General features: G+C 40.6%; 1 protein-coding gene across 8 annotated transcripts in view; it reads right to left on the bottom strand.

The window, feature by feature from the left end:
• RNF220 (ring finger protein 220) overlaps positions 1 to 27,453 on the bottom strand; it is a 345,317-nt gene that overhangs the window by 306,043 nt on the left and 11,821 nt on the right. For all 8 annotated transcript variants that reach the window (XR_013839873.1, XM_079980326.1, XM_079980329.1 and 5 more), the window contains one exon: positions 23,143 to 23,884. Coding sequence is in view for 7 of the 8 variants with exons in the window: in XM_079980326.1 (XP_079836452.1) it covers positions 23,143 to 23,767 (625 nt within the window). In the remaining variant the exon portion in view is untranslated. Of the gene's footprint in view, positions 1 to 23,142; positions 23,885 to 27,453 lie in introns of those variants that run through there.

The raw sequence follows: 27,453 nt of genomic DNA, 5'->3' as shown, positions 1-27,453 counted from the left end.
CGCAACATCAGCGAGAGCTCCCATGCGCCATTTTGGAGCCCATAATTTTTTTTAAAAAATAAGCCTTTAAAATCTTTATTTCTCACTGACATCCTCCTTGGCCTCTGGGGAGGGTCTCATGATGAGCAACAAGAACTTTCCTGCTCTCTCCCATCGTTCCCAGGTTTGAATCTATTTATTTATTTATTTCCTGGCACCACACACACAAGTCAATCATGCATAAGTGGGAAAATGCCTGTACTAAGAAAGCCTAAGGGCTCTTCACCTTCTGAAGTGGTTTCTTTCCTTCCTAAGTTTTCTTAAAACCTTGCTAAACATCCTAAACTCCTAAATCAGAGATGTGGGAGCCAGATGGATCTCCAATTTCGAAAGCATGCAGCACACATTAAAGCAGTGATCATGTATTTTTCATATTTTCATTTGCAACTTAGGCACTGTGTATGTTGTCAGGGCTCAGGGTATTTGTAAAATACATGTTTCATCCCTCCTAAGGGCTCCTTACTTCTTTAGAGGCTGGAGTGGTTTAAGAATAATGACATTTTGCTTTTGGTTTATTAATTTTTATTGTGCCCTATGGTCACATTTTCAGGTTTTTCTCCACCAAACCTAAGGAGCAGAAATTTGAGAAACAAAGCCTTTGTCCTCCTTTGATTTCATGCTGATACAATCTTCTTTTAAAAACCCTGAGTCATGTGATTAAATTGTGAAGGGTGGTAATGTGATTTACTGTTATGTTCCAAGAAATATTTAAACAGAAGTTATCTGGGAACCCTATTTAAAAAAAAACCAACTTATTAGCCTCTGCAGGTGGAATGTGGAATGAGAGGAGAGGAACCCTTGTTTCATCTAAGGCTTGTCTAAAGGGTTCTTTTTGGGGTCGAAAAACAGTAATAAATGATTCATTGTGTGAAATGTTCACTTCACATCAAGGGCTGAATCCTGAGATCCATAGAATGAATGGAAGATCAGAAAAAGGGGATTCCCTTGTCCCCCTTGCAGACAACTCCTCGACAAGACTTTCCTTGGGTGAGTGGGTTGTGGCAGCTTCTTCAGTGGTGTGGGATGCAGTATGAGGGTGTGGGGCTGCAATGGGAATCAGGAATTGCTCCAAATCAGACAGAAGCACATTGCAAGGAATCTCCTCTCCCTCACACTTTAATCTATATAGTAGCATGTCTAAGTCAACTCACACAAGCCCATGAATATTTATTCGGTAAAACAACCAGTAACTAGAGCAAGAGAGCAGTTGGTAGCAGAGTTAGGAGAGATGAGTTCTCTTCACTTGAGCAAAAACAAGAATCCTCGTTTCTGGAAATGCTCTCTCTTTTTTAACCCTTCGAGACTTCCTGGGACAATTTGTCACCAGGGTTATTAGCATTTCTTCTGAGATATTGACAGCTTGTCTTTCTTGCCTTCCAACCAGTGAGTGATTTCTTCACACAGTCGCCAAATACTGCCAAATCACCATGGTAAATGTATCGACAGAATCATATTAACAGCTGCTGTGCATTTACAGCACCGTAAGTTATACAGAGAGGCGGAAACACACAGGGAAATAAAGCAGCCCCAGTCAGCAGTAGTGACAAGTGTTTATTTAGCAGTTGCTGCCTGGAACTATTTTTTATGCTTTAATTGCTAATTGTAAGATCCCATAAAAGAGCTGCCTTGGACCAAATTATTTGTCATCCCTCAGAGCTGAGCATCCATATGTTAGTTACCTGGCTACACAAATGACTTACCTGGACACTGCCCAATAATATAATAAAGTGAGCTACCTTTTAATACGATACAGAGGATGCCAACAGACTTAAGAGCTCGTGCAAGATAATCAAGGGAAGACCTGTCTTGTGACAGAGTGTGACCCAAATTTTGCCATCTTACTTTTGTTCCTTCTTGGCATTGCCACAATGCACTCAGGGTTGGTAAACAAACTGAGTCCCAGAGTTCCCTGAATATCTCATTGTAATGTCCAATGGGCAATCACTTATTTCATTTTATGAATGTATATCCCATGCTCTAATGAAAACACATTTTCAGAGAGGCTTACACAAAGCAAGTTAAAAGTAACAATAGTGGTTCATTCCACTGCAACAGCCTTTCACAATCAGAACCTTCTAGATGTTTAGGACTACAATTTCAGTCATCCCTTACCATGCTGGCTGGGGTTGATGGGAGCTGTAGTTGAAAACATCTGGAAGGCATCAAGTTGGGGAAGTTTCACAATAAGAAGTCCTCTCACCCTAGAGGGGCATTCTTTGTCCTGTCACTATCCTGGTTCTCCTTCATTTTATGTGACACGGTTTATACTTTTTTTTTTTGAGGTAATTTCTGTCACCACCCCACCCTACACAATGAGGACAGAGAGTTAATTTCACTGGCAATCAACCTGGTTGCAGAAATGAGCTAAGTGATCAAATAAGCTGCGAGAAGTGGTTAGAAACTCCCCAGGAAATTTTTGAAGAAAACTGCCCACAATGCAGCATGTGCATTTAACATTCCCAAATCCTGGAAAAAGCCTGCCCGTCACAACCTCCTTACTAGTCCACTCGATATTCTTCCCAATAAGCTTAAGAAAATAAACTCCTCAAAGCCAGGGCTGAAAAAGAGAGAGAAACCCCCACCTTTTCACTCCCCTTCAAATCTCCCTAGCTATTAAGCCTCTTAGAAGTTAGAATGTTGCTGAAGAAAGTGAGACCACGCCAAGCAGCTTAGGAAAGGCCTAGGGCTCCATGTGGGAGGGGTGGGAATGGGTGTATGTGGAGAGGCAAGGAGTATAAGAGGTATATACAGCTGCAGCTGTAGCAGTACTTTCCTAGTCGGGCAAGAGAAAAAAATAAAAAATTAAATTGGTGTTGTCCTTTTTTCTTCTTTTTCATTTTCTGATTTTTGTCTGATTAGAAATTCAGCAAGTCAGACAAACTTTGAAGAGATGCCTGAATAATGATTTATATATTTAACTTCCTGTTAGCAGAAAGAGAAAAGCGCAGCTTTCAAAGATAGCTCTGGTGAATTCAAAGGCCTCTGTTGCCCTTTGACAGTGTTTTCAAAATCAGCATTGCCCACCCTAGGCTGTGCCTCCTACCCAACTAGAGCTTACAAAGCTAGAACATACCCTAAACACAAAACTGAGTTAATTGCTACTATATTGAAAATTAAAGGCAACTGATTATGTTTCTGCAAAATGCCAACTTGCTCTATCATAATACCATCTCTTATCCCACTCTTAACTGTATCTGAAATTAACTGGGCTTTTAAAATATGCTGCTGCTGCTGCTACTCCTACTCCTACTTATCCTCCCTTCACCTTAAGATCCCAGGATAAGTTACAACCATTTAAAATGCAATATTAAGAACAGTTTAAAATTATTACAATCACAAAAACAAGGTGGGTCCTAAGAGTGATGTTTCAACTGCACATAAGAGCTCTCTTCTGGACGCACCCTCAGATAATGGCAGTCATTCTGTCTCTATGGGAAATGCAAAATGCTACACTTGGGGATGACACCTGCCTATCACACCTGACAGTGAAGTGGCCCAATAACTAACAATGGGGAAAGTGGAACAACATTCTATTTCTCTCACCTGGAGGCAGGTCCAGGACCTGCAGGGAGAAGGCGCCAGCATGAATTTCCGTTCTTCCACCCCTGTCCACTGAAACTCACATGCAGAGCTCCTACGAGTACCAGGCTTCCCACTTCAAATCTTCACATTTGAAGGAAACAGTGAAGCTAGCATCCTCATCCCCACTTTGCCTGATCCTAATTATTACACCAAAAGAGGATAATCTCACTCTGGAATGTAACTCTAAACAGAAACAGAATTCAGGACAGGACTGTGGGCTAGGGCTATGGAAATGGTGCTTCAGTTCATAATGGCTTCCACTAAGTTTTATGGGACAAGACAAATAGGCTGTTCTTTGGAAGAAACTCAAGGGCAGGGCACCTTACCTCTGACCCAGAAACTGGAGCATGAGGCTCAGGTATAGCACAGGACAAACCCCAAGTGCACTCTTTTCCTCTCTCCCATATAAGTGAACAGCTTCCGTTCACTCCTGAAGGCAACGCTAAAGTGCTGCACTTGGGATAACGGCAGCTTTGCTGTGCCCGAAGCTTCAGAGGTCACACTTTATTACTAGCCATGGCTGCTACAAACCATGACCCAAGAAAACTATCAGAAAACACTACTTTGTAACATTATGGATGACATGCTGACATTCCAATAATATAACAAAATGGAAGAATGAGAGGAACCAAGAAAGTTTTTGTAGCTAGTATATTATCCATCTGCAAAGGGGGCTATGGAGCGGGGGTTGGCTGAAAAGCCACATAAAATTTTTAAATAACAACAGTAATAATTGGATTCTGTAAAAGCAACTGCTGTGTGAATAGCAGTTAATCTTCTCTGTGTAACAGAGCTCCCTCTAGGTTGAACATTCAGGTATTTCAGAAATTTCACCCCCCTTTAGTACTCATAAAATGCAGAAATTCCCTGCAAAACAAGTGCTCATTCTCTAGTTAGCAAAGACTTTTTGTGCGAGAACTGGACCCCCAAGGAGTATCTTGATACTAAGGTAACCTGGATCAAGGCTTCAAAACAAAACACGCACGCACCCTACACTTATTGTCAAAAAATAATGAAATCTCAGACTTGTGCATGTAACCTAGGGTGCAATCTATGTAGTAGCCAGCCATTTACAATCCATCCATCAGCATGCATTGAGAAGTGGGGAGAAATCCGTTATTTTCTCACTCTTTAACTACCCTGGATTGTGCAAGGAGTAATTAGTGTCTCAAAGTTTTTATGCTAGCTGATGTTGAGTATGTGCCCAATTTACACCTAGTTGAAGTTGATTTAAATGCATTGCTTGGAAAATATGGGGGCTGTTTCATAATATTCTATACCAAAGTTAAAGCTAGTCTCTCATTACCAGGAGAAGAGGTATAAAATTACTGATAGCAAATTACCCTATTTCCCACCAGCTAGATCCGGCACACCCCTCAGAAGCATCAGGAGACGCTTCTGTCAGGAAAGGAATTTAATATTAGAATGACAGGATTGGCTCACCACCCTGTTTACCATGTGTAACTGTAATTATCATAGGATACTTACTTGTATGAAAAGTCATTACAAATCAGCTATTGTTCTTTATGAAATGAATGCTGTGCTTGTCAGAGGAAGCCAGCCACTGTGACCTCAACTGACCATATGAATTGGGCCTAAAGACAGGACTGGCTAAACAGGGGAGCGTCATACAAATCAGAGATGTCCTATCTCTGGAGACAGACTACTACTACAAAAGGTGTTTACACACTTCTCCAAAATATATATAGGAACATAGGAAGCTGTCTTAGGCTAAGCAGCTTAAAACAAAGCCAAGTTGTGGGTCCCGGTCCCCTACAGAGAGGATACACATAGATTGTGGCTGACATCAGGTGCACTTGGCTTCAAAGGCCAGTGGTGGGAGCACACTGGAGCCACAGTAAACAGTAATGGGTATGCAGCCTTCTAGAGAGTCAGACCCTTGGTCCATCTAGCTCTGGGTGGTCCAATGCATGGCCCAAGGACCACACACATCCCTCAGCAACGTGTGACGCCCCTCAGCCCTTGTGCCACCTTCCCAAAGCAGGATAATGAAGGAGATGGGCTTTGGGACGGAGGCATGATTGCTCTGACAGGGTTCTAGAGTCCTCCCACCTCCTTTCTAAAGCCCAGTTAGCACTTTCCTGGCTTTGGGAAGGCAATGCAAGGGTGTAAGTGTGTGTCAAATTTTGGGCTCACTTCTCCCACCCCAGCATGACAAGGCAGTGTGTAGCTCGTGGCTTCTGTGCCGAAGTACTTTTGCGGCACACTTGGTATGAAAATATGAGTCGCCCTGACTAACTAAACTCTGCTTAACACTAGGGGTGGGGAACGTCAGGCCAGGGGCAGACTTTGCTCTTTCAATCTTTCAGCAGAGCCCGGTACAAGGTCAAAATTCAGTGCCCCCCACCTCTCACCTTCCATTCTGCTTAATTCAATATGTCATAGTTGCAATGCCCTTCAGAACCCCCTAGGTTCAGTGTCCAGTGCGGAGGAACCAGTAGGGCTGCCATAAATCCTCCTCTGTTCAGGCCCAGGGGCCAAATGCCTCTCTATCTGGATCTTGAGTTTCTCCTCAGGTCATAGTTCCTCCTCAGCCACGCCCTCTGTCCCAAGGCCACAACCCTCACCAGCCCTGCTCTGTGGCCTCCTTGAACAATTCTGGCTGGGCAGAATATCCTTGGACTACAATAATGCCTCATGTTTGCTTGGGTGGAGGATACAGGGGGAGGGGTGTTGCTCTACCCACTTTTGCCTCTGGTCCCACTGTTGCTCAGAAGGAAATGTGGGTCTGTCTGAAAAGCAGCCCTCCAGGGTTTCAGACAGGGAACACTCCCAGACCTACATGGAGATGCTAGACATTGAACCTGGGTCCTTCTGGCCACAAAACAGATGCTCTACCACTATGAAACAGATGCTCTACCACTATGAAAGTAGTTCTCTATTAGTAAAAGCGTGCTTCTATCATTCTTCCTACCTAAATTTGTCTCCTGCTTTGTATAAGGGATTTTCAACCTCCTCACACAGGCCCCGTTTTCTAGTTGTTTCAAATTTATTAAGAAGGCAACCAAATAAGAGGGTTGTAGACAAAGTTTTCAGATGCATGCTTAGCATAAAAGGAGAGGCAAGCAGTGGGAAAGGGAGCTTGGCAGCCTATTATGGGCAGCGTGAACATCAGTGACAAGGCATCTGGCAAAAGCTCCTGTGAGCAAGCCAGGACCAGGGGACCAGCCTTTTCACATCTGGTTAAGTACCACTAAACCCTCAGACAAGCTGCCTAATTATGACAACACTTCTGCTGGAAAATTAGCATGCTTGACTGACCATGCTCAGAGGAAGGGGGGGGAGCAGCTGGCAGGAATGGGCAGTGCTACTGAAAATGCCTAGGAGTGGCTCCTGAAATGTAATCTAGAGCATGGCTGCCTTCAGAACCATGGCCCAATGGCATGCTTCCCCACTGTTCTCAGACTTTCTCAAGCAGCTGTCACCAATAATGGCTATTTCCCACACCACAGCTTATGTTGTGGAGCAAGGTGAGTCTAGTTCACACGCGCAGATGGGGAAAAGAGGTTAAGACGTGACTAAGTTTATACAATACTGAGAGCCACATATAAAGAAAGCAAAACTGAAAAGGATCAGATAAACGTTAAAATTTTTGCAGGAAAAAATACCCAGAACTAATTCTATGTGAAACTTTTGTAGGCACTCCAATGTTCAGTTCTAAAGATATAGAACCACTGCTCACTAGCACCACATACAATGGGATTTTATTTGCAAGAAAGCATATATTGCTGCCACATTGCTTCTTCCATCAAGAGCCACACCAAGAATTCTTGTCTGGTCACTTGGGCATCAATGACAAATGCAAATTTTAAAATTAGTTATTGATGCCCAAGTGACAAGACAAAATGCACTGATTCTGATGAGAATTCTACCACGGGAAACTCCTGGTAGAGGGTGTAGAGACCTAGGCTTTTCTTGATCAGTTATGAAGATCCCTGAGTGATCCTGAGACAGTCATTCTCTTACACCCTAACCAACCTCACAGCTTTGTTGTGGGACAATAAGGGGGAGAGAATGGATCACTCCTTTACTACCCTGAACACCTTAAAGGAAGAAAATGATATAAATGCAATTAGCAAGTCTTAAAAACTGAAATGTATTGAGGCCCAGTCTGGAGTTTTGTTTAATCTAACTTTATTAGTAGGTGCTCACAATGATAGCTTGCTGAGTCTTTTACCAGTGTCAGCATAGCATACAGCCTACATCTCTCTCTGAAGAAAAAATATCTAGATACAGTAATCCATGGCCTAGTTATATCCAAGATAGATTACTGTAATGAACTGCACATGGAGCCGACTTTGAAGACAGTACAGAAATTACACCAGGATCAAAATGTGAAGGCCAAATTGTTAACTGGCAACATTCACTATGAACATGCAACTCCCTGGAGGCACTTATGGCATATTTTATTTGTGAGGCTTCATCATTGCCTTGAAACTTACCTTTGCATCTAGGCTGGGATGAACATGGAAGGATATTGAGTTGAGCTGTTTGATGATACTAGCTGAAACTGAAATGTTCGGTTTGCTGCAGAAATATAGTCACTGGATTGTTGTTTTAACCATTTGGTTGCAGTCATTGGTTTATTTTTAAGATTAGGTTCGTTGTCATTTTAAAATGAATTTTGTATACCAAACTGTGATCCTAACAGATGAAGGACACTACCTATGCTAAGTGAAGTGAAGTGAAGTGAAGTAAAGTACTATGCTAGTGTCTACTAGTCTGCTTCCAAGTACTATTCAACATGATGGTTTGGGCATTTAAAGCCTTGATCAGCCTAGAATCTGAGTAGCTGAAGGACTATCTTCTCCTATATAAGCCTGTCCGTCCAAGTGCTTCTGCCACATGAAGTTCAGTCCACAGCTACCAGAAATGAGACAGGGTCTTTTCTGGGATGGGACTCAAAATTTCAACCTTTTTCTCATATTGTGTTCATCAACTGCTGGCATTATACTCTTTTAGGTGCCCAGCACAATCTCAAGTGTCCTTTTGTCCTTTTGATGGCATCTGTTTTTATTGTTATTTCTCCTGGTTGTTTTTAATATTCGTTTTTGTTTGCCAGCTTGAGACCTCAGCGATAAGGCAAGATACAAACCTAGAAGAAAATAAAGAAAAATAGCTACAAATGTGTGGCAGGCCAATACCAACAGGTACAGGCCAATACCAACAGGTGATTCCAAAACTCTACCGGTGGTGATGGGGAATTTAGATCAAGTAGATAAGATATTAGGAAACATTTCCTGTAACAGATAAGGGATAAAAAAGTAACACAAGGAAATTATAGAGTCTCCTTTCTTTGATGGCTGCAAGAGTAAGCTGAATAAGGGTCAGAAAGCAGTGGTTTAGGTATAGCAAAGCCCACCTATGTGTTAGTGATAAGCCTATTAGGTGCTTGAGATTCTATCCCACCACCTCCCAGTTGCCTTTTTATCATTTTAAAATATGCATTTCAGAACCAGGAAAATGTTTTACAATATTTAGTGGCAAACTATATATAATTTGCACATAGAGATCAGGAAAAAAACAGACACACAGACATTCACTTAGAAGAGAAAGAAAGTTACCCAATATTTTATTGAAAGTAGGTGTTAAGTAAAATAATCTGTGCTCTGCTAAATCTTATCTATATACCCCTCTTCAGACAGACAACCAGTGCTATCTGGAAACATGTTTTGTGCCTTTGAGATTATTTATCATGACAGAAGAGAAGTTTGAATCTTCGAAAACTTGCTTGCAGATTTATCAAAGTCCCTGCTTCCATGGATTTTTTTTTAATCATACATCCTTCTGAATGCTCCACTCACCATTGGACATTGTAGACACATTTCACAGACTCCAGGAAAATCACAAAGCAATAGTGTCCCTCCTGAAGAGAAAGAAACTGCTAAGCCTCTTGTGACTTACCTGTTGGAAAAATCATTGTCAAACTACAGGGTTGATCACAGTAAGAAAATTGTACAAGCCCAGAATGTTAGACACCCACACGCTGGCATGATGGAGAATGAAATATCTTGCAACATCAAACAGTTAAGTGAAAACATTTCCACCTCGCTCTGAACATCCTACACTGCCTCAAATTAGGATATTTGTACGTACCCAAAAATAAATATTTTGCCAGCTGCTGAGAACTTAGAAGAGGCTTTAGACCCCCAGAGAGCTTTGGAGAATTCACAGCAGAAACAGTTTCAACAGCCACATCTATGAGATCAGGGAAACAGGGAATGTGAAAGACTCCTGCCTGAAAGATGCTGCCAGCCAGAAGAGACTATTGGGGTAGATGGACAATTTTATCTAGTACAGTATAAGGCTGCTTCCTTGTTCCTAAATTCTTCAGCCCTGACTCTTGCTGTCATCATTCAAGTTCTCATGATACAGGTGAGGCATCATTGGACACCACTCAAAAAAATAAGGGAACTTTGTTACTGCTTGGATAGCTAAAGTTAAAGGTAGTCAGTAATGATGAATACTAAAATGTAATGATAAACACCACCAGGTTTCAATCCACAAAAACAATAAATGTGCACCTGTATAGTGCTGTTTTGGGTCATGACCAGAAGGGTTTCCTGCTCCATCATGTGGTCCACAAAGGTAATTTTTAAGAATGAAAGAGTAATTCCCAACTCTGATCTATGAAATTATGACCTGCACAATACAAAAAAAGGAAGGAGGAAATAATTTCTTTTAACAGGAGGAGATACTTGCATAATTGACACTGTTGGGGGAAAGGCCTTGCCAATTATTGTAAGATACCCAAACTTGCATATTTCCCAAATTTCATGAAGGATCAAAGTTTTATAATTTTTCACCAAGAAAAGATGAAGTATCACAGCTAGCAAAGCTAGCTTAGGGCCAGAATAGATGTGTCACAGGAGATCTACAAGTAGATCTCCCAAGATTTTTGTTTATTTTAAAGTGTGTGTGTCAGTGTCCTGATATTTATTGGAGCTGTGATAGCAGCAAAGGTTTTTTGTTGTTTTAAAAAACCTTTTTTCTCCATACCATTTCCCTAATTTACATAACCTATTATAAAGGTGCGTATACTGTACCTATATTTTTTCCCTATACTGGTGGTAGTAAGGGACAAGTGGAGGGAGTTTAGATCAGAAAAACTGCATGGAGGGAAAAGGCTGAACATCTCCTCCTACCAAACACTACTACTGTGATCAACACTATGGCTGCTTTAAAATTAACTCACACCAAAAATCCCATGGCAATCCCATGGTGAATCTTCTACATCATGTCTGCTTTGGCCAGATAGAGAGAAAAGGAGATAGAATTGAAGTGAAGCACTAGATCAGGACTGGGGAACATTTCCCCCCCACCAATGGCTGCATTTCCTTGAGAGTAAACTTTTGGGAGAATGCCAATGGTGGGCAGGGCCAGAGTCAACTCTCACACACTCCCCTCTCTTTCACACACAAATACACACACCACTTCAATTCATCTATCCAGTCACACATATTCACCACTCACCATCCCACCCAGCAAAACATATCTATCCACATATAAACAATTGTATGGAACCACAAAGATGCAGCTTGAGAAACCCAAGATCAAAGGTTTGATTCCCCATTAAGGAACAGCTGCATATGCCTGCATTGCAGGGGGCTGGACTAGATGATCCTTAGGATCCTTTCCAACTCTATGACTGTTTCTATTAAATAGGTGTTTATGCTTGCGTGTTGAGAACAACTGCATTCATCCCATGTAATAAACCTTGGTTTGAGGAGATATGTTGTTTGGCTGAAAGAGCTGGAAGAGAGAATTCTTATGTTACTGTTGCAGAGAAAATTGAGCACCACGACAACAGGTTTCTATGCAAGGGGCTGTTGCTTTTTTATCGGGACCTAAAATGTATCATGTACAAAGAAGAGAAGGAGATAGTATTAAAATCCTTTGCTAGTTAGAGTATTAAGAAGAAAAAGAAAAACTGAACCCAAACAAAGAGCACAAACCAAATCTATACAAGCCACTTCTTACTGACTCTCAGGTGCCGAGGGTCATAGCAGAAGTATAAACAGGAATTTCTTCCGAACAGAGGCATGGGTTGTGCTACATGTTAGGGAATGAAGGGCTAAAGGCAAGCAAAGCAGAAAGTAACCCACTTAAATTAGACAGAAGGGTTAACTGCCTATTTCACCTTTTGATCAGGTTCAATTTGGTCTGTTAATCAGTCAGCCATGATTAAAGCAAGAATATACAGAAGGATCACATGGTTGGGTGTGTCAGGAAGGAAGCTAAGGCAGCCAGTCTTGTTGTTTCAAGGTTTTCTTTTAAAGACGAAAAAGAGATTTTATGGTATAGGAAGGAAACTGGATTCTTCGCTTTGCCTCCAGGAATGCAGTGGATTCCTCACAGCTTCCAGCATTACCCCAGCAAAAATGTCTCTTGCGTCTGCTTCCTTTGTTTCAGTTTTTTCCCCCTGCATTCAAAACTCCATAACTACTACAGCCTTTGTGGATCATCTAACTTGTAAAACCATAGTAACGTCTTTCACTTCCAACCCCAAACTTGAAATGACCCTACCATTTGATAAATTAATCTACTCTTTCCAAACAGGAATCAATTTTAGCTATAGCCTAATTGGCTATTTTCTTAGAAAGCAAAGTGCTTTTAAGTTTCCACATTCTGTACTGTACTTAATCAGACAATTTCTGCAACGAGGCAAAACACAACTGCTTTCTTACTTCTGTATAAGTGGGAGCAGATCAGTGGACCATCTAGTACAGTGCTATGTCCAGGGAACTTCATGTTAAGCCATGAAATCATCCAACAGCCATTAAATCTGCAGAAATCATGTAAAGTATAAAGAAATACCACAGTCTGCCTGTTTTTGCTGCTTCCTTTGAGTTGTGAGCAGGGCTGGACAAATCTCAGGAACCTGTTGCCTGGGTACCTAGAAAGTTTGATACCAGCACATTGAAATATTTTTAAAAATAGAAAATAAAACCAGCTCCGTGCAGGGTGGAAGTTTTATAAAAGACTGATGTATGCAAAGTATTTCCAGTCCTAGTTATAACAAATGCAAGTAAACATTATTATCACTGTCAGCATCTACTTTGTACAGTGACTGGTAAACAAAAAAGGGGCCTTCAGCTTTATCTTTCAAAACAGAAATGAAAACTTGAGAGGATACCCTACACTATCCTGGAAAGCCTGGACAAAGCCAAACAGAGCATAAGCGGTCAAAACAATACTAGTCTTGATCCTTCTATGCAACTTAGAAGCATAAATAAGAAGGAAATGACCATTCCACAGAGCTGCATAGGGGCTCAGGTGAGGCAAGAGAAAATAGCATTTTCACAAATTTCAGACTGAAAATGGAATGTATTTAAATGAAGGGAAAAGGTGCTAACAATCATTGCCTGTTAGAGAAGATAAACATTTATGAATGAAGCAATAAAAAACAGAAATCATATTTATCATTCATAAATGTTTATCTTCTCTAACAGGCAATGACCAAATCTGATGTAGATGAGATATAAGTTTTAACCAACCAGTTGTTACTTGTCATTTCCCCTTGCAAATGGAAGGGTTGTTACCTCATCTGGTCATCTGACATACTGGGTTGTGCACAACCTGACTTTGGCACCAATAAAATCTAGTACTTCTATATCTATATAGTCAAATGGAATGAGAATAAGGGAAAAGACAAACACGCATTAAAAATGTGTGGTTCTAGAATATCGAGTAGTATATGTTACAGTTCCTGGCTGGCTACTCTGCTCCTGCCATTTGCTGCATTGCCAATCATCTCCTACTGGAAAATGAAGCACCTCAAAGCCTTGAGACAAGAAGAGGTTGTGTAGCTTCCATCTCAAGCACACAGCTACAGGCTATCTTCCTGCCCAGCAGTAACAGGAGGAAACAGCAGTAAAAAGATAGGCAAATAGTTCACCTATATACAACATCACTACTGCCAATGCTTCTTCCTGCCCCATAGATGGAAGTGTCCCATCTCAGTAACCAGCTGTGTGCTTCTGTGACAGAAGAAAGGAGAAGATGCAGCACAATATCAAATAAATTATCCAGTCCTTGCCATCCTCGCAAACTATCAATCATCAGGAACATGGCCTCTGCATCTCCTTACTTTGAGGAATTAAAGCTCATTGGAGGCCACAAGCACGCCTGCTTTATTTGGTTCTAGACTCTTATCAGCTCCTATAAAAAGGAGCAGGAAAAGGCCACTGGCAGGTTAGTAAATGGGAGCAGCCTAAACTATAAAAGACCATTACATAATGCCCAGCAGAAAACCTTTAACAACACATTCAAAATGGCATGGAGAACAGGCTTTTGTCTTGGCTTTTAAAAACAGATTTGCAAATATAGTTCATATTACCTGTGATGTTGAAATCCACCAGCTATTATTCAACTAACTTTTATTCAGGAGACCTTTTGAAATTAATTGACCTAATTTAATAAAATTAATAATAATGATTTATTTATACCCTGCCTATCTGGTTGGGTTTCCCCAGCCACTCTTGGTGGCTTCCAACAAAATATTAAAAATACATTAAAACATCAGTCATTAAAAACTTCCCTAAACAGGGCTGCCTTCAGAGGTCTTCTAAAAGTCAGATAGTTGTTTATTTCCTTGGCATCTGATGGGAGGGCATTCCACATTTAGCCACATTAATTTCAGTGGGTCTACTCTGAGTAAAACCTACTTGAATACCACCCATTTTTAATTCAAAAGATTGGGTGCCTAGAAATGTAACTATTTAATGCAAATTATCTGGTATGCATGCATTTTTCCTGCAAATTGTCATGCTTGTTAACACAGTGCATCAACAGCTGCCACTTGGCTTTTTCGCCATGAATAAACATCACATCAGAGGTCTTCTGAGGGTGGGATCTTCTACTGCAGTAGAAAATGGTGAGAAGGGCATTTCTAAAAACATTAGCATTCTAAATATTTTAATGCGCCTCATATGGGTCAATGTGTACATCGTTATCACATATATGCACACCTCTTGCAGAAGCATACTTAGTCCTTGTCACATCATGTCCCAAATGCCCTGGGCCTTTCCCCAGCTTCAGGTTATAGGCACTGTTGCAGGTCCAGTATAAAAGCAAATGTTATCTAAATCACTGTTTGCATTCCACACAAGCCATCAGCATTTGTCAAAATTCAAAATGTAGCCAGTTCCTGCCACAGAAACATTTCAGTGACTACAAGGCTTGAGGCGTGGAGGCTGCAAACTGTTTCTTCATTTTAAAAGATCTGATAAAGATGCCAAATTAACATCATTAAACTCTTGTTGAGTAAAGTATTCAGCTCATGAAGCAGCAGCTATCGACACTAGCCCACAGCATTAGCACGGTAAATACTTCAGTATTCAGAAGGAGGAGGAGAACCGAACTTGCTGTTAACTTGAAATATGTAATTATAACAATCCACAAACTACTTACACCAGCATATTCTCAATGAAGTTCTATTGCAGTCTATAGGAATACGCCAGAGTAAGATGTTCATCGACTGAAATCTCTGTGAATTACATGTGTTACAGTGATTAGTTAAACTTAACATCCAGGGCAGATCCATCTGACACACACTTTTCTTTCACAGTAAGTACACAACTGTAATGATGTAATTTCACACTGTAGAAATGATGTCACCAGGGTTTTCAACAACAAAAAATCCAGTTGTAAAACCTTCAGGTGACTTTTCTCTTCTGAATAATATGGCGAGGGCAAAGTTCATTAGCTATGATACGTACAAACATGGCAGCAGACAAAAGATTGCGAAATTTGAGGTTAAAAAAACACACACCTGCTTTCCACAGGAACATTAATAGAAAAATAATAGATTTACACCTTTTGTCTCAAAAAACCTTACAGCATGATCCTGTACATATATACCAATGTAGCTCTTACTCCCAAGTAGGTGTGCACAGGATTGTGGCATTAGCAATCTTCCTAAATAAAATGTTGCTTCATCTCTTTATTGTCTCACACTTCCTTGCACTATGTGTGCAGAGCAGGGATAGTCAGCCATCGGGAGACAACTATTTAACTTAAGTCTTCTGCATACATCTGTTATTTATTTGTTATTCCTAATATTTATAAATTATACCCCGCCATGAGGCACCCAAGGCAATGTTCACATTTTACATTCCATTTTGTTAATAGAATATAGAAAGGGGTTGCTATATTAAGAAACCGTATCATTATTGTTTTCTTATTACTGAATGGCAGCTATTACCAAAGAGTGGACTATCCATGGCTCACTATGAGCAGACCTCAGATGCTCGTGGTACTAAAATTCACCAAACCCACCTGACAAGCCACTGCACACAAATAGTTCACTATGCAGAGCATTTCAAAGTGGTATCTATGCGGCAACCATAATATGCAAACAGCCCCTCATTTATGGATAGAATAGTGCTCTGCTAGCTATCCGAGTCTTTTCAGATTTTTTATACTGTGAATCCATAATGATACAGCAACTACATTTCTACCAGTAACATTATATTTTGTGTTCACTTAAGAGATGATGCAAGTATAGTTCTGCTGTTCTTTGTTTATGTTTTCAAATGGGTCTGGAAACTGCGACACTCACCACTAAGAATGTCATCAGCTCTGTCCAATAAATATCAAGCAATCCCGCAATCCCATTTCACATAAAATTCACCATTGCCGTAGATACACTACATGAGGAGAGCAGGATGCTTTCCCTGTGACAAAACTGCATTTAAATGCTGGCGAAATGTGATATCCCAGCAACAGAAATGCTTCCTTGAGGAAAGGTACCTAGCCACCCTGCAACGATTAAGTAACAAGTGTGCATTTACTGCATTGTTAACTGGTCTTCTCAAAAGGATCTCTGTTTTGTTTATTCTAACTAACTTTTACACAGATTTTATAGTATTACATTTACCCATAGTCTTTAGGGATAAATGAATCGAGAGAAATCCTTGTAATTACCATGGATGTTTGCTTAAGGTGACAGAGGCTGCAATCCTATACTGGCTTAATTTGGGAGTAAGGCCCATTGGAGCCAATGGGGCTTACTTCTGAATAGGACTGTGCTGCAAAATGTACATGCTACTAAATAAAAATATTAGTACATTACAAAGCAGGAAAAGGGTTCCAAGATGAACGGCTTCCATGTCATTCACTTGCTCGTTTTATTTTAATAGCAGTAGCTAAGTGTAGATTCAAACATATAGCTGAAGAGATATATTCTGTACTGCAGCCAAATATTTGTTTATTGGTATAAATACCTGTTTGAATGCTCTTAAATTTCAGGGGCAAATGGCACAATCATAGCCTATGACAAAATCTGCAGTTTGAAATAATATTTTAAAAATAAATAAAACCATCCCATCACCCCAATACAATTTGCTACCTGAGGCAAAAAATCAAAATAGTTCCCTCTCCTCACCATCAATTGAGAAGTTTGCTGCACTGTACTCAAAAAACTGCTGTCTGAGGCAAGTCGCCCACTCTGCCTAACTGCAGGGCTGACTTGGCTGACCAGCGCTCGAGGTCATCAGTTCTTCTTCTATACTTAAAAGAAACTGTGGCATTAAAGATTACACAAAAAAGCACAAGCCTCAAAAATCAGCACAGGTTATCCCTCACTTCCAGTGCTCCGTAATCCAAAAAGAATTTTTCTTTCTATATACTGTATATATATTTTTAAAATCTTCTTCTAACAGAAAACTCTGTCAAGTTCAGCATTTAATCAATCTCTACAGGATTCAACCACCAGATTTGGGGGCATGTTTTTAGGACTGGTGAAAAGGGTTAGATTTGTTCATGAAGCAAAATAGATTAAGAGTTCACCCTGCCCATAGATAATAAATCCATAAGCGTTCATGCAAATACAAACATGAACACACAGTGGAAAGAAGGACAATAAACATTTAGTGCCCATATGTGCCGCTTTCCCAGTTGTGGATAGATAAACACAACATTTATATCTTGCTCAGTGCTCCTTGGAGTCACAGTTACAAGCCCTCAGAGTTCCCCATAAAACAGCAACAAGCAGGAGTCCAAAAGGAAGACGAAGGAAAAGCTAAATCACTAACATTTCCCAACAAATGAGAAATCTGGCCGGGTGGTAGAGACTGTGTGGGGAAACATTTGAGAGGCTCAAACAACCCCAGCCCTCCCCCACAAATGATCAATTAAAAGCCGTCCTTCTGCCAAGAGCCAGGCAAAGACGGGCAAGCGACTGCCGCAAAGAAAACGCTTGTCCCGATCGGTTCTGCATGACAATTGACGGGAAGGGGCAGGCAGCAAGGCCCATCCTCTCACCATGGTGATTAGGCATTCCAAGTGTGCAAGATAGCCCTAGCTAACATAAAGAGAAAGAGAAGCTGGAGACCAGCGGATGCGAGCCAGGGCCAGATGGTCCTGCAGCCGGCAGAACTGGAGCAGCTCACACGCAGCTCTCCGCCACTTTAACGGCCCAAACATTTCTTTATTCCAACAATACAACTAAAAGAGACGGACAATGACAAGGAGTCACGGCAACAGTTTGCTGAGGGGGAGAAAGGGAAAGCTGAAGCCAAAATGCAGAAATAAAGGTGTAGGAAAGAGGTTGGCTGTGGGCTCCACTGAAGTCTGAGGTATGACAAACCAGTACATATCTGGAAAAATCTGAAATCCAGTACAAATTGGGAATGATGCTACTGAAATCCATGAGTTTTAATTGGCATAACTGACATCAAAAGTGGACCTGTCAGGACGATCTTTTCTGTATTCACAATCCAGTTTTCACTCATTTAAAACTCACCTGTAGTATCCTCCCTCATACAAACATGCACACACAAAACTCTTTAGAAACATAGCTGTTTTCACTATGTTTGAAAGTAATCCTAATCCCAAATAGCTATTCACAACATGGTTTTCCTTCTAGCTCCTAATTTAATGTAGTTAAAACATTTCACAGGAAAGGCTTGAAGATATAGCAGTATACAGCAGTAAAAAAACAAATAAAAAAACCCAATCAAACATCATGTCTACAAATTGCACATGGAATAATTAGAATGCATATCCCTCCCTTAGTATAGGCCCTAGTATGCAAACAGCTGGACAACACGTGCTCTGCTGAAGGAGCCACAGTTAAAGCAAAATTTGAGTTCATTGCATAATATGCTAAAAGAAAAGAAAAACCAGGAATTGATATATTATTATTAATTCCTGTTTGGCATTTAAACAGAACAGTGCTTTGATTTGCTCTCAGATGTTTCCATTCATTAGTTTCAAAGCTACAAGTTACTGAAGTGATTTTCAAAAGCTGCCCAAACAAGAAGTTCACTCCCTACTGTGACGCAAAATTGTGAGAAAATAATGAAGTATGAAGAAGTCAATGGTGCCTTATTCCCTGTCCTGATCTCCTAGATTGGCCATTTGTTTACATGCTTCATTCCAGGGGCACTTGGTACTAAATTGCTAGAAAGAACCAAAGAGCCAAGAAGAGGCTCTGGAAATATGATTCTTCAAACTAAAGAGAGACAAAGAACTATGTTCCATATTATGTGGAAAGCAAGGTCCAGAAATATTCTTCTGCAACAGGCTAAACTTTGAAATAGCTGTAATAAAGAATAAAAGTGACTCAAACAGAAATAAGCATCATTTGTAGACTCAAACTTAAGGGCAGAGATTGCAAGTAACTCTAGGGATACAGGAGACAATGCATTCTGGAGTTCCCCAAAATGAACAGAGGGAAGGGAACTGCAACAACCAAGTGGTTCTGCTCAGCAGGAAAAAAAATTGTTCTGCATGATCCAGGTGCTGCTGCGGACCTTTCTGCCAGTTCCCCCTGCTGAGAGGAAACACTGCGGCAACTAGTCTGTGGGGAGCAGTCAGGACAATTTATTTTAGAAGCCAAAGAATAAAGAGGGTTTTTAAAAGGAGAGTTATAGATATCTGTCACACAGGGATACGTTTATATCCACTCCAGCTGGAAACTTCCACACTAATGAGGACACGTTTGTCTGAAGAACCCCATGTAGATGCCTGTGCAACACAAATGCAGTGTAAGCAGTGTTCCATAAATGTCATTAGCATGCTCAATGAACATCTAAACAGAGCTACCTGGACAAAACATTTGCCTTAACAAACCCTCCTAAGATCATGCCCAACTCCTGGAGACTCCAACTTTTCTGGAACCCTAGGGATCCAGAGGAAAGAAGTGTATTTGCTAAGGTACCGCGGACCTCTCTCCAGGAAGCGGATTGCAAAATAATAATTAGCAAAAATATGTTAAAGGCATATGATGCACTCGTTAACTTCTGCCATTGACTTGGGGTACAATTGTGCACTGGTAAAGTGCTGAATCCAAACTGAAATCTGAAGTTCGACCCCGTAAACTAGGCTATTTCGTGAAACCTCAGAACATATTCTGGAGCCAGAACCCAAAACTCTATTATACCAAAGTAAATCCTAAACGACTTTCAAGAGGGTATGAGAATCAATCCAAATTTACAACACTAATTAACAGAGATAAGAATGTAGCCTCATGGGAATATAAATACGCGAAGTATCACTTAGTATCTAATTAATACAATGAGATTCCCACATTTATATCTCTAGAAAGCCACACATTTCCTTCATCAAGCCCTGTTATTTATATTGTAGAACACCTTGGACAGCTTTGTCTTTAGGTGTTTTTTTATCAAACAAACAAAAAAACCACACCCTACAAACCCACTGTGTAGCATTCCCCTTCTTAAAATCAATGAACCAGTTAGTGAGAAATCCAACTCTGAAATTACAAGACACAAACAAAAAATGGAATTTAGTCTGTTGGTGGCGGCACAAGGAATGTTATGTGTTGCAATTAAAGTTATTCACCCGTCATGTGGTATGATTCCATTGCAGTATTTGGGAAAATACAAATAAACAGTACAGTCCGGCAATTCTGTAGGGTGTCTATTGGAGGCATAAAGGGTTTGCTGATCTGATGGCTTTTACTACCTCCATCAATACACTTTTGCCGACCAGCCTGTCTATACCACCATTTATCTGCAATGTATGTTAGAGTGGTGGTGAAAAGAATCCTTGTTTCGCAGGAAAGGTTTGTATATACTGTTTGCGCAAGAAAACGGAGACAGCTTTTTAGGGGCCAATGACCAGGTATTTATAAAAGCCCATAAGGACACATTTACATACATGCAAATATCTCTAATTTTGTTCCGAGCTGTGGTGTCACTAGAAAGCTATTTCAGCCCTCAGACACATTATATCAGCTATCAACAAAGAACCTTTCATACATGGAACATACACCCCACTCTTCTCCAAAATACTGAAATGTCCACAAATATATATCCTATGAAATAATATCTAAACATGCCAAGGGTATCTGAAGGTCGTAAGTAGCTGCAACAATGCTCTCTCGCTCACACGCATGCACGAAGTTTCAATAAAATGCCTCTAAAACCCTTGCCTGCTAAAATAAAGTTTTAACTAGATGAGAGGCAATATTCGGGACTAGAGCTGAACCTGGTCAGTCTCCATTAATATGCACTTTACCTAGCCTATTGGGTAAAAAGTCATTTTTTGTTTTGTTCCCACAAGAGCTTTATAAATTCAAAATAATTTATATGTTTTTTATGGCAACAAATGGATAATCAAGGAAGAAAAACGTTCTGTATCTTGACACCTTTCAAACCATCTGCACAGATTTTATTCCAACTTTCAATGTGTGTTTCTAAAACTTCCTCCTTAAACCCTCCCCAACCCAGCCCCCGTTAGATGGCATATTTTAATGAGGTTCATCTATTTACTATCTGGGAATTCATCAGTACTCCTAACAACAAAGTCAGTGAAAGGAAGATACGTCCTTTCTGAACAGAGGAAGACAGACAATGTGTGTGAGTACATGTAAACACAGATGTGCCCACCGTCATATCCTCTTTCTAAATATTGTCAAATTATTAATATAAGGTATTTTATACTAGTTTTTGACAGGAGTTAGCAACATGCAATCTTCAATATGCTCTAGACATATTGAATTGGCAAGCCAGCTTTTTACACTATTTTTATCTTCCAGTGTGCATGATCTGAGTGAGTTTTATATTCATATGGAGTTTAAACATATAATTGGGAACATGATACATCTCTTCTTTCCTCCTTTTATTAATGTTTTCCCTACTTCACTCACTCACTCTCTCACACACACACATTTAACTGTTGCACACAGGTATCAAAGACCAAAAAGCACATGCAAGTAGTTCTTCTTACACAGCTTAAGCCGCTCTAGGGCAAAAGAGAGCGCACACGTCTGTAGTGCAACATGTAGCTTCTGTCTTCAAGAGGGAATCATTCCACACTTACAAACGTTGACATAAAAGACACACTCATGGCATATTTCAAAACCAAAGAGCGATGGATTTACAAGGCAGGTTGATTTTATGGTGACTTTTATTGACAAGGTACGCAGGCTTTCGGCAGATGCCTCGTAGCACTGGGAAGTTAACACAGTGCCTAATTCAAGGAGACAGCCCGAGGAAGCAGCACCGACAGGGGAGAGAGCGCAACAACGTCTCTATTACTCTCCTCGGCATCATAAAGGAGCAGAAGAAAAATGGTATCCAAGGGGTAACTGGGAAGCTACGTAGAAGTTTTTTTAAAAAATAAATAAATTGCTGGTTCTTCCATGGAAAATAAGCGGGAGGAAAATAAGCGGGAGGGGACAAGGTCCCACAAGAACGAACAAAAGGGGGGGGGGAAATCTCAGCTCAACATCTAAGCTGTGCATTTGAATTTGGAGCGGACCATCATAAGCCAAATACTGCCTTATCTTCCACTTCTTAGGTGGGGAGCTCATGGCACTTAATGACCAAGGGGGTGAGCTGTGGGAGAGGAATGCTGCAACAGGCATTGCTCCCCAAACAAATACTATACAGGCTGGCTTCAGCTTGGCTCCCGGCCTGCAAAAAATAATATCACTTTTGAATTTGAAGAAGGAACTGCAAGAAACATCTCTGCCCATTTAAGAGTTATTGGGGCAGGGTGATCTCCTTGCCTAGAGCATCACCAGCTCTCTTTCTTTCTCTGCTTTGATGAAAGGGCTTAAGTTGGCTTACGCTAAACACCCAATAATAATGCCTTTACACTGATCAGGGGAGCAAATAATGGTGCACTGATTACAACCGGAGACAAATATGTGAGGGAAAGGGTTGGGGCGGGAGGAAGGGAAGGGAGTTCAACAAGACAGTAGGGCAACAATCATGGAATAGGCAAGTGGTCTGGAACAAATGTTCCTCCGTAACTACAGGGACACAACCTTCAATGAATTCACAACATAGAGATTCCCTCCCATTTCTGGAATGTTGGTCATTTTTCTGTGACTCAGCATCCCAATCTAGTATGAGAATAACAGCTTCCTTGCGTAGATTCCCTTCAATCCCCCTCCCTCTGTAACCCATTATCATAAGTTTAAAGAAAAAAACAGGAGCACAAGTATTATGACACCTCCTAGCATTGCAAAACATAGCTGTTGAACATTTTTCTGCCCCAGCTAAGCAAAGTTGAGGTACTTACATCTATCATTTCGGTCCTCGGGACTGGATGAGGTTTCCCGGTCCGAAATGAGGCCAGAGACAGCGAATATCTTTTTCCCCGTGTCATCGACTTTGAGGGAGCCGGGGGAGCCAGATGGGAGCTGGGCTCCAAACTCATACTCCTTGCCATCAGCGTCTGAGAAGCGAAGGTGGGGAGAGTCAGTGTCATGGCAGTTCTTCAGACGCTTGGCAGGTGTAAAAGCTGACTGGTAACTCTCCCTGTCCTCAGTGGAGGCAAAGGGACGGAAGGCCCCAACGCCACTGTGGTTCAGCATGCTGATTGGGGTGCAGTCCAGATTGGGGGGAGCAAACTGGGGGTGCAGATGCAGCAAGGAAGGTGGAAAATCACGGTTGGTGAATGCTCCTGGCACACCACCTTGTCGGTGGTACATGGAGGCAAAAGTATAGGAGCCATTAGTGAATGGGATGTGCACATCCTTGTCCACCGATACTGGAACACCAAAGGGCCTTGGCTGCTGGCAAGGGATGGAAGCATCGCGGCTTGCTTCAGCGGTAGAAGCGAGAACCATCAGGGCTGGAGATGCCAGAGGATTGGGAAGGTAGGAGGAGTTTTCCATCTTGAAGGCTGCCCGGTGTAAGTCCATCGGAGTCTCTTTCCTTGACAGGGCCGCAAGGAAAACGGTCTTCCCTGGATGGAAAACAAAGCAACGTCTGGGTGTAGAGCTGGGGGGTCTCACTGAGGCTTCATCACTGTTCCAAAGCTGTGGAGAAAAAGAAGGGGAAAGGGGAGGAAATAGTTAATTGCCATTCAGTCCTGGACAGTTACCTATCATGAATGCAACAAGAAAATTGTATGAGCAAAGAACCAAACCTCCATGTGTTCTCTTTCAGAAAAGTTCACAAATAACTAGAAGGGTCTCTAACTAAGGGTGTGTCAGCACAAGTCTTTCTCCTGCTACCAGCTTTAGCACCAAACTTTGAAGTCAAGAGAAGATCCCCACTAAAAGTAAATAAAACGGGGCACTTTTCCACACACCAACACTACTCTGTGGTTCATGCAGGTAGTGCAACTTGCTCTGACCTCACCTTCTGCTGTAAGAAGGGCAAGAAACTAGTGCATGTTCAGAATGAGTGGTTTGTGGGGACCGAATGCTCTGAATAAGGGCTATATGGGATGAAAACAATCTTTAATGAGCAAATGAAAGGCAAATGACCTGACTCCTTACAGACAAAAATATGGGGGGAAATATTGGACTGTGGAAATCAGTGGTGGCAATTTTAGGTTATTATGTTTAAAGAAAGTAATTACTATTTTAAAAATGTGGTAAGTTATTCACAATTTACAAACAAGCATTTCTGCATATATCTGCACAGCCCATTAAGAAAAAATAATGTAGAAACCGTATCTGTTTTCTGTTGTAGAGGCCCATGTGAATATTTACCTGTGCAGATATACATACAAGTTATAGATTTCACTTTATATTCAATGGTGCATGTGGGCATAAACATGCCTCTCTTATACATTTCTCTGAATTGTTCCATGTGGTGTTTGTGTGCTTTTACGAAAGCAGCAGCAACTTCATCAATAAAGTGCTTGGCGTCTCTGACAATATTTAAAATCATAATGGGAGCCAGTGCCATATGATCTCTTGCAAGCATCTGCCTTTTAGGTTGAGGACAGCACAAAACGGATCAGTAATTTTACTTCCTAATGCGCTCATGCTTAAGTAGATTTGTAAACTGTCCTGGATATGCCATTAGCATTTAGAGAAAAATGTTAACAAAACGTCTAGGCTTGCTTTTCCTTTAAATTACTTACAAATTCTAAGTAACCTATTATCCCCACTCGCAAAGTATCAGTACAGATATTTACATTTACATGTATGTATAAATAATAAAATTAACTTTCCCTCTAACCCTTTTTAGAGTTGAAATCAAAATCACGTTCTCTCCTCTTCAACCTAGAATCAACCCCCCTCCACTTTTTAAGCTTCCACTGCCAACCATTCAGAATGCCACAATGCCCTTGAATGTAAGAGAACTGTTACTTTAAAACAATGTGCTAGCCTTGCGGCACTCAAAAGGCCACAAAAAAATCATATAATAAAAAAGCTGTTACAAAATGTGCCTGTTAGATCCAGAAGGTCAGACATAGCAAATAAAACTTACTGAAAGAGTCTCTTTTCTAATGGAGTGGCTTTTGTATTCTGTGAATGAGCAAGGCTAGGTTAACAAACTCTGTGGAATCCTGACTGCGCCTTTCATGCTGTCCAGCAGTAACATTTCCTTTTCTCCCATTCTGTATCCAGACGCTCAGTGACTGTTATTAAGTGTGAAGATGAGAGGGCATCATCTTGCCTCTTCCTCATTTGGCTCCCTTCCTGATACACATCAGTGCTAAATCACCAGATTATAGATCTCACATTAACAAAGTTTTGGTTGCTTCCAAATTTTAAATAACTTTCTGTCAAGTACTAGCCATGGACAGAAAGATGCCATGGAGAATCTGGACGGCCTTCTTTCGGAGTTACCTTCTGCACTGTTTTCTGCATAGCTGATTTGTCACAGAAAAGCAAGCAAACAAATTTAAAACAAAAAACTGCAATAATAGGTGAAGGTGAAGCAGGGGATAGGAGACCTGAATGCTCATTTTCAATTATTTTTAAAGGGAGGGGAACACCCTACCCAGATAAATACATAAATACACTATTAATATCTGAATTGACCCATGGGACTGAGGGAAAACCATAGCCTTTCTAGGATTTAAATAAATGAGGGGGGTGAGAGCACACTACTAATGCCTCTGTGCCTGCTTTTCTATTTTTACTTCCACTGTCACCTCATTACGTTAAATGTATTTCATAAATTAGTAATCTGGAAGCCACACTTGACACTCCTTGTAGAATACTGTGAATCACTCCAATCGCCCTATTCGTTCGCAAACTTCATTACATAGAGAATAAATCAACATATTATGATATTGCACCAAGCCAAGTTTATTTTTTTTTTAAAAAAACCTCCTGCATCCTTTTCTCCCCCATTTTCTCCTTGTCTCTTACCTTCTTTTCCACCATCTCTTTGCCCCACACGATTATCCCCTATCACCGCCATCATTAGGAGCATGTACAGATGAGGCTGCGGCAAGGCCAGTCATTATGAAAATCTATAGATAATACACTCCCAATGTCAAAATGTCATTGGTTTTTAAATATGGAACCCAAAATAAGAAAACTAACTGACCTGCTTAATTAAAAAAATATGGATTGCAGGATAACCAGCCTGATGAAACATTTGGGTGACTGGAAGGGAGCGGGCACAGCCAAAGTAAGTAACTGTTACTTTTCTGCCTCTATGCTGATTTTTTTAATTTAGCACCCTGTGCAAATCCAGATTAAAATAACTCCAGCTATTGATCCAAGCAGTGGAATTGACATTAATTTTAGTTCACTTCTCACTTTGCAAAGGGATCAATAGGAAGTAATAACAGCTGACATCCTCGCTGAAAGGAAGAGAAAAGACGGTCTAGCGACAGAAATCGAAAAGCAACCAAATAAATCAGCAGATACTTTTCCATGGCATCAGACAAACTCCAAACAGATTGCAAAAAGTCTTTGTTAAATTAACTAAACAAGGAGTGGAGGAGGCCATGGGGGTGGAGATAAATCTATGAAGCTACATAAACTGTCCACTGGGTATCCGAGTTAGATCAGCACACAAATAATAATAATATTAATAATTTTTAAAAATTGTTTACTTATATTTTTAAAATCACCACTTGGCTTTATGGATAAGCATGATTCCTTGCAAGAACACCCGTCATTTGCACCGATTACTTAAATGCAAAGTGAAGCGGCAAGACCAAGAGAATCCCAATTAAAAGCTTCAGCCTTTATTCATAACAAAAACAAACCCACAACTTAGAACAAAATCTAACATGTTATGCACAGCTTAGGTTTTGGTTGCTCTGTTTATTAATTATTATAATGTTATTTTTAATTACCCCAGAGGAGAACTACTAAAATGAAGAGAGGCTAAGATAATGCAGAATTCACCATGCATCCTTCTAGCCATCATGCAAGTGGATAAACAGAGTTGGTCACAAGCTGCAGGTGGAAAACTCATTTGCTAATTAATATAAATTTTATATTAATATACAGAACCCAGAAAAGCAAGGCAGAGTTTCTGTGTAACAAATTACTTTGCCATTCTTAATTAAAACATATAAACCACACATCCCGCACTACTAAAACAGGTTGCATTTTTGTGATCCTCCTGCTATTTCCCAATTCCAATAAATAAAAAAACGGAATAAAAAAAAAATCCTGCAGTT

The sequence above is a fragment of the Podarcis cretensis genome, assembly GCF_951804945.1.
Source record: "Podarcis cretensis genome assembly, chromosome: 6".
Taxonomy (NCBI): Eukaryota; Metazoa; Chordata; class Lepidosauria; order Squamata; family Lacertidae; genus Podarcis; species Podarcis cretensis.
Note: the sequence above shows the minus strand (reverse complement) of the source record. Positions and strands in the feature narration are given on the sequence as shown.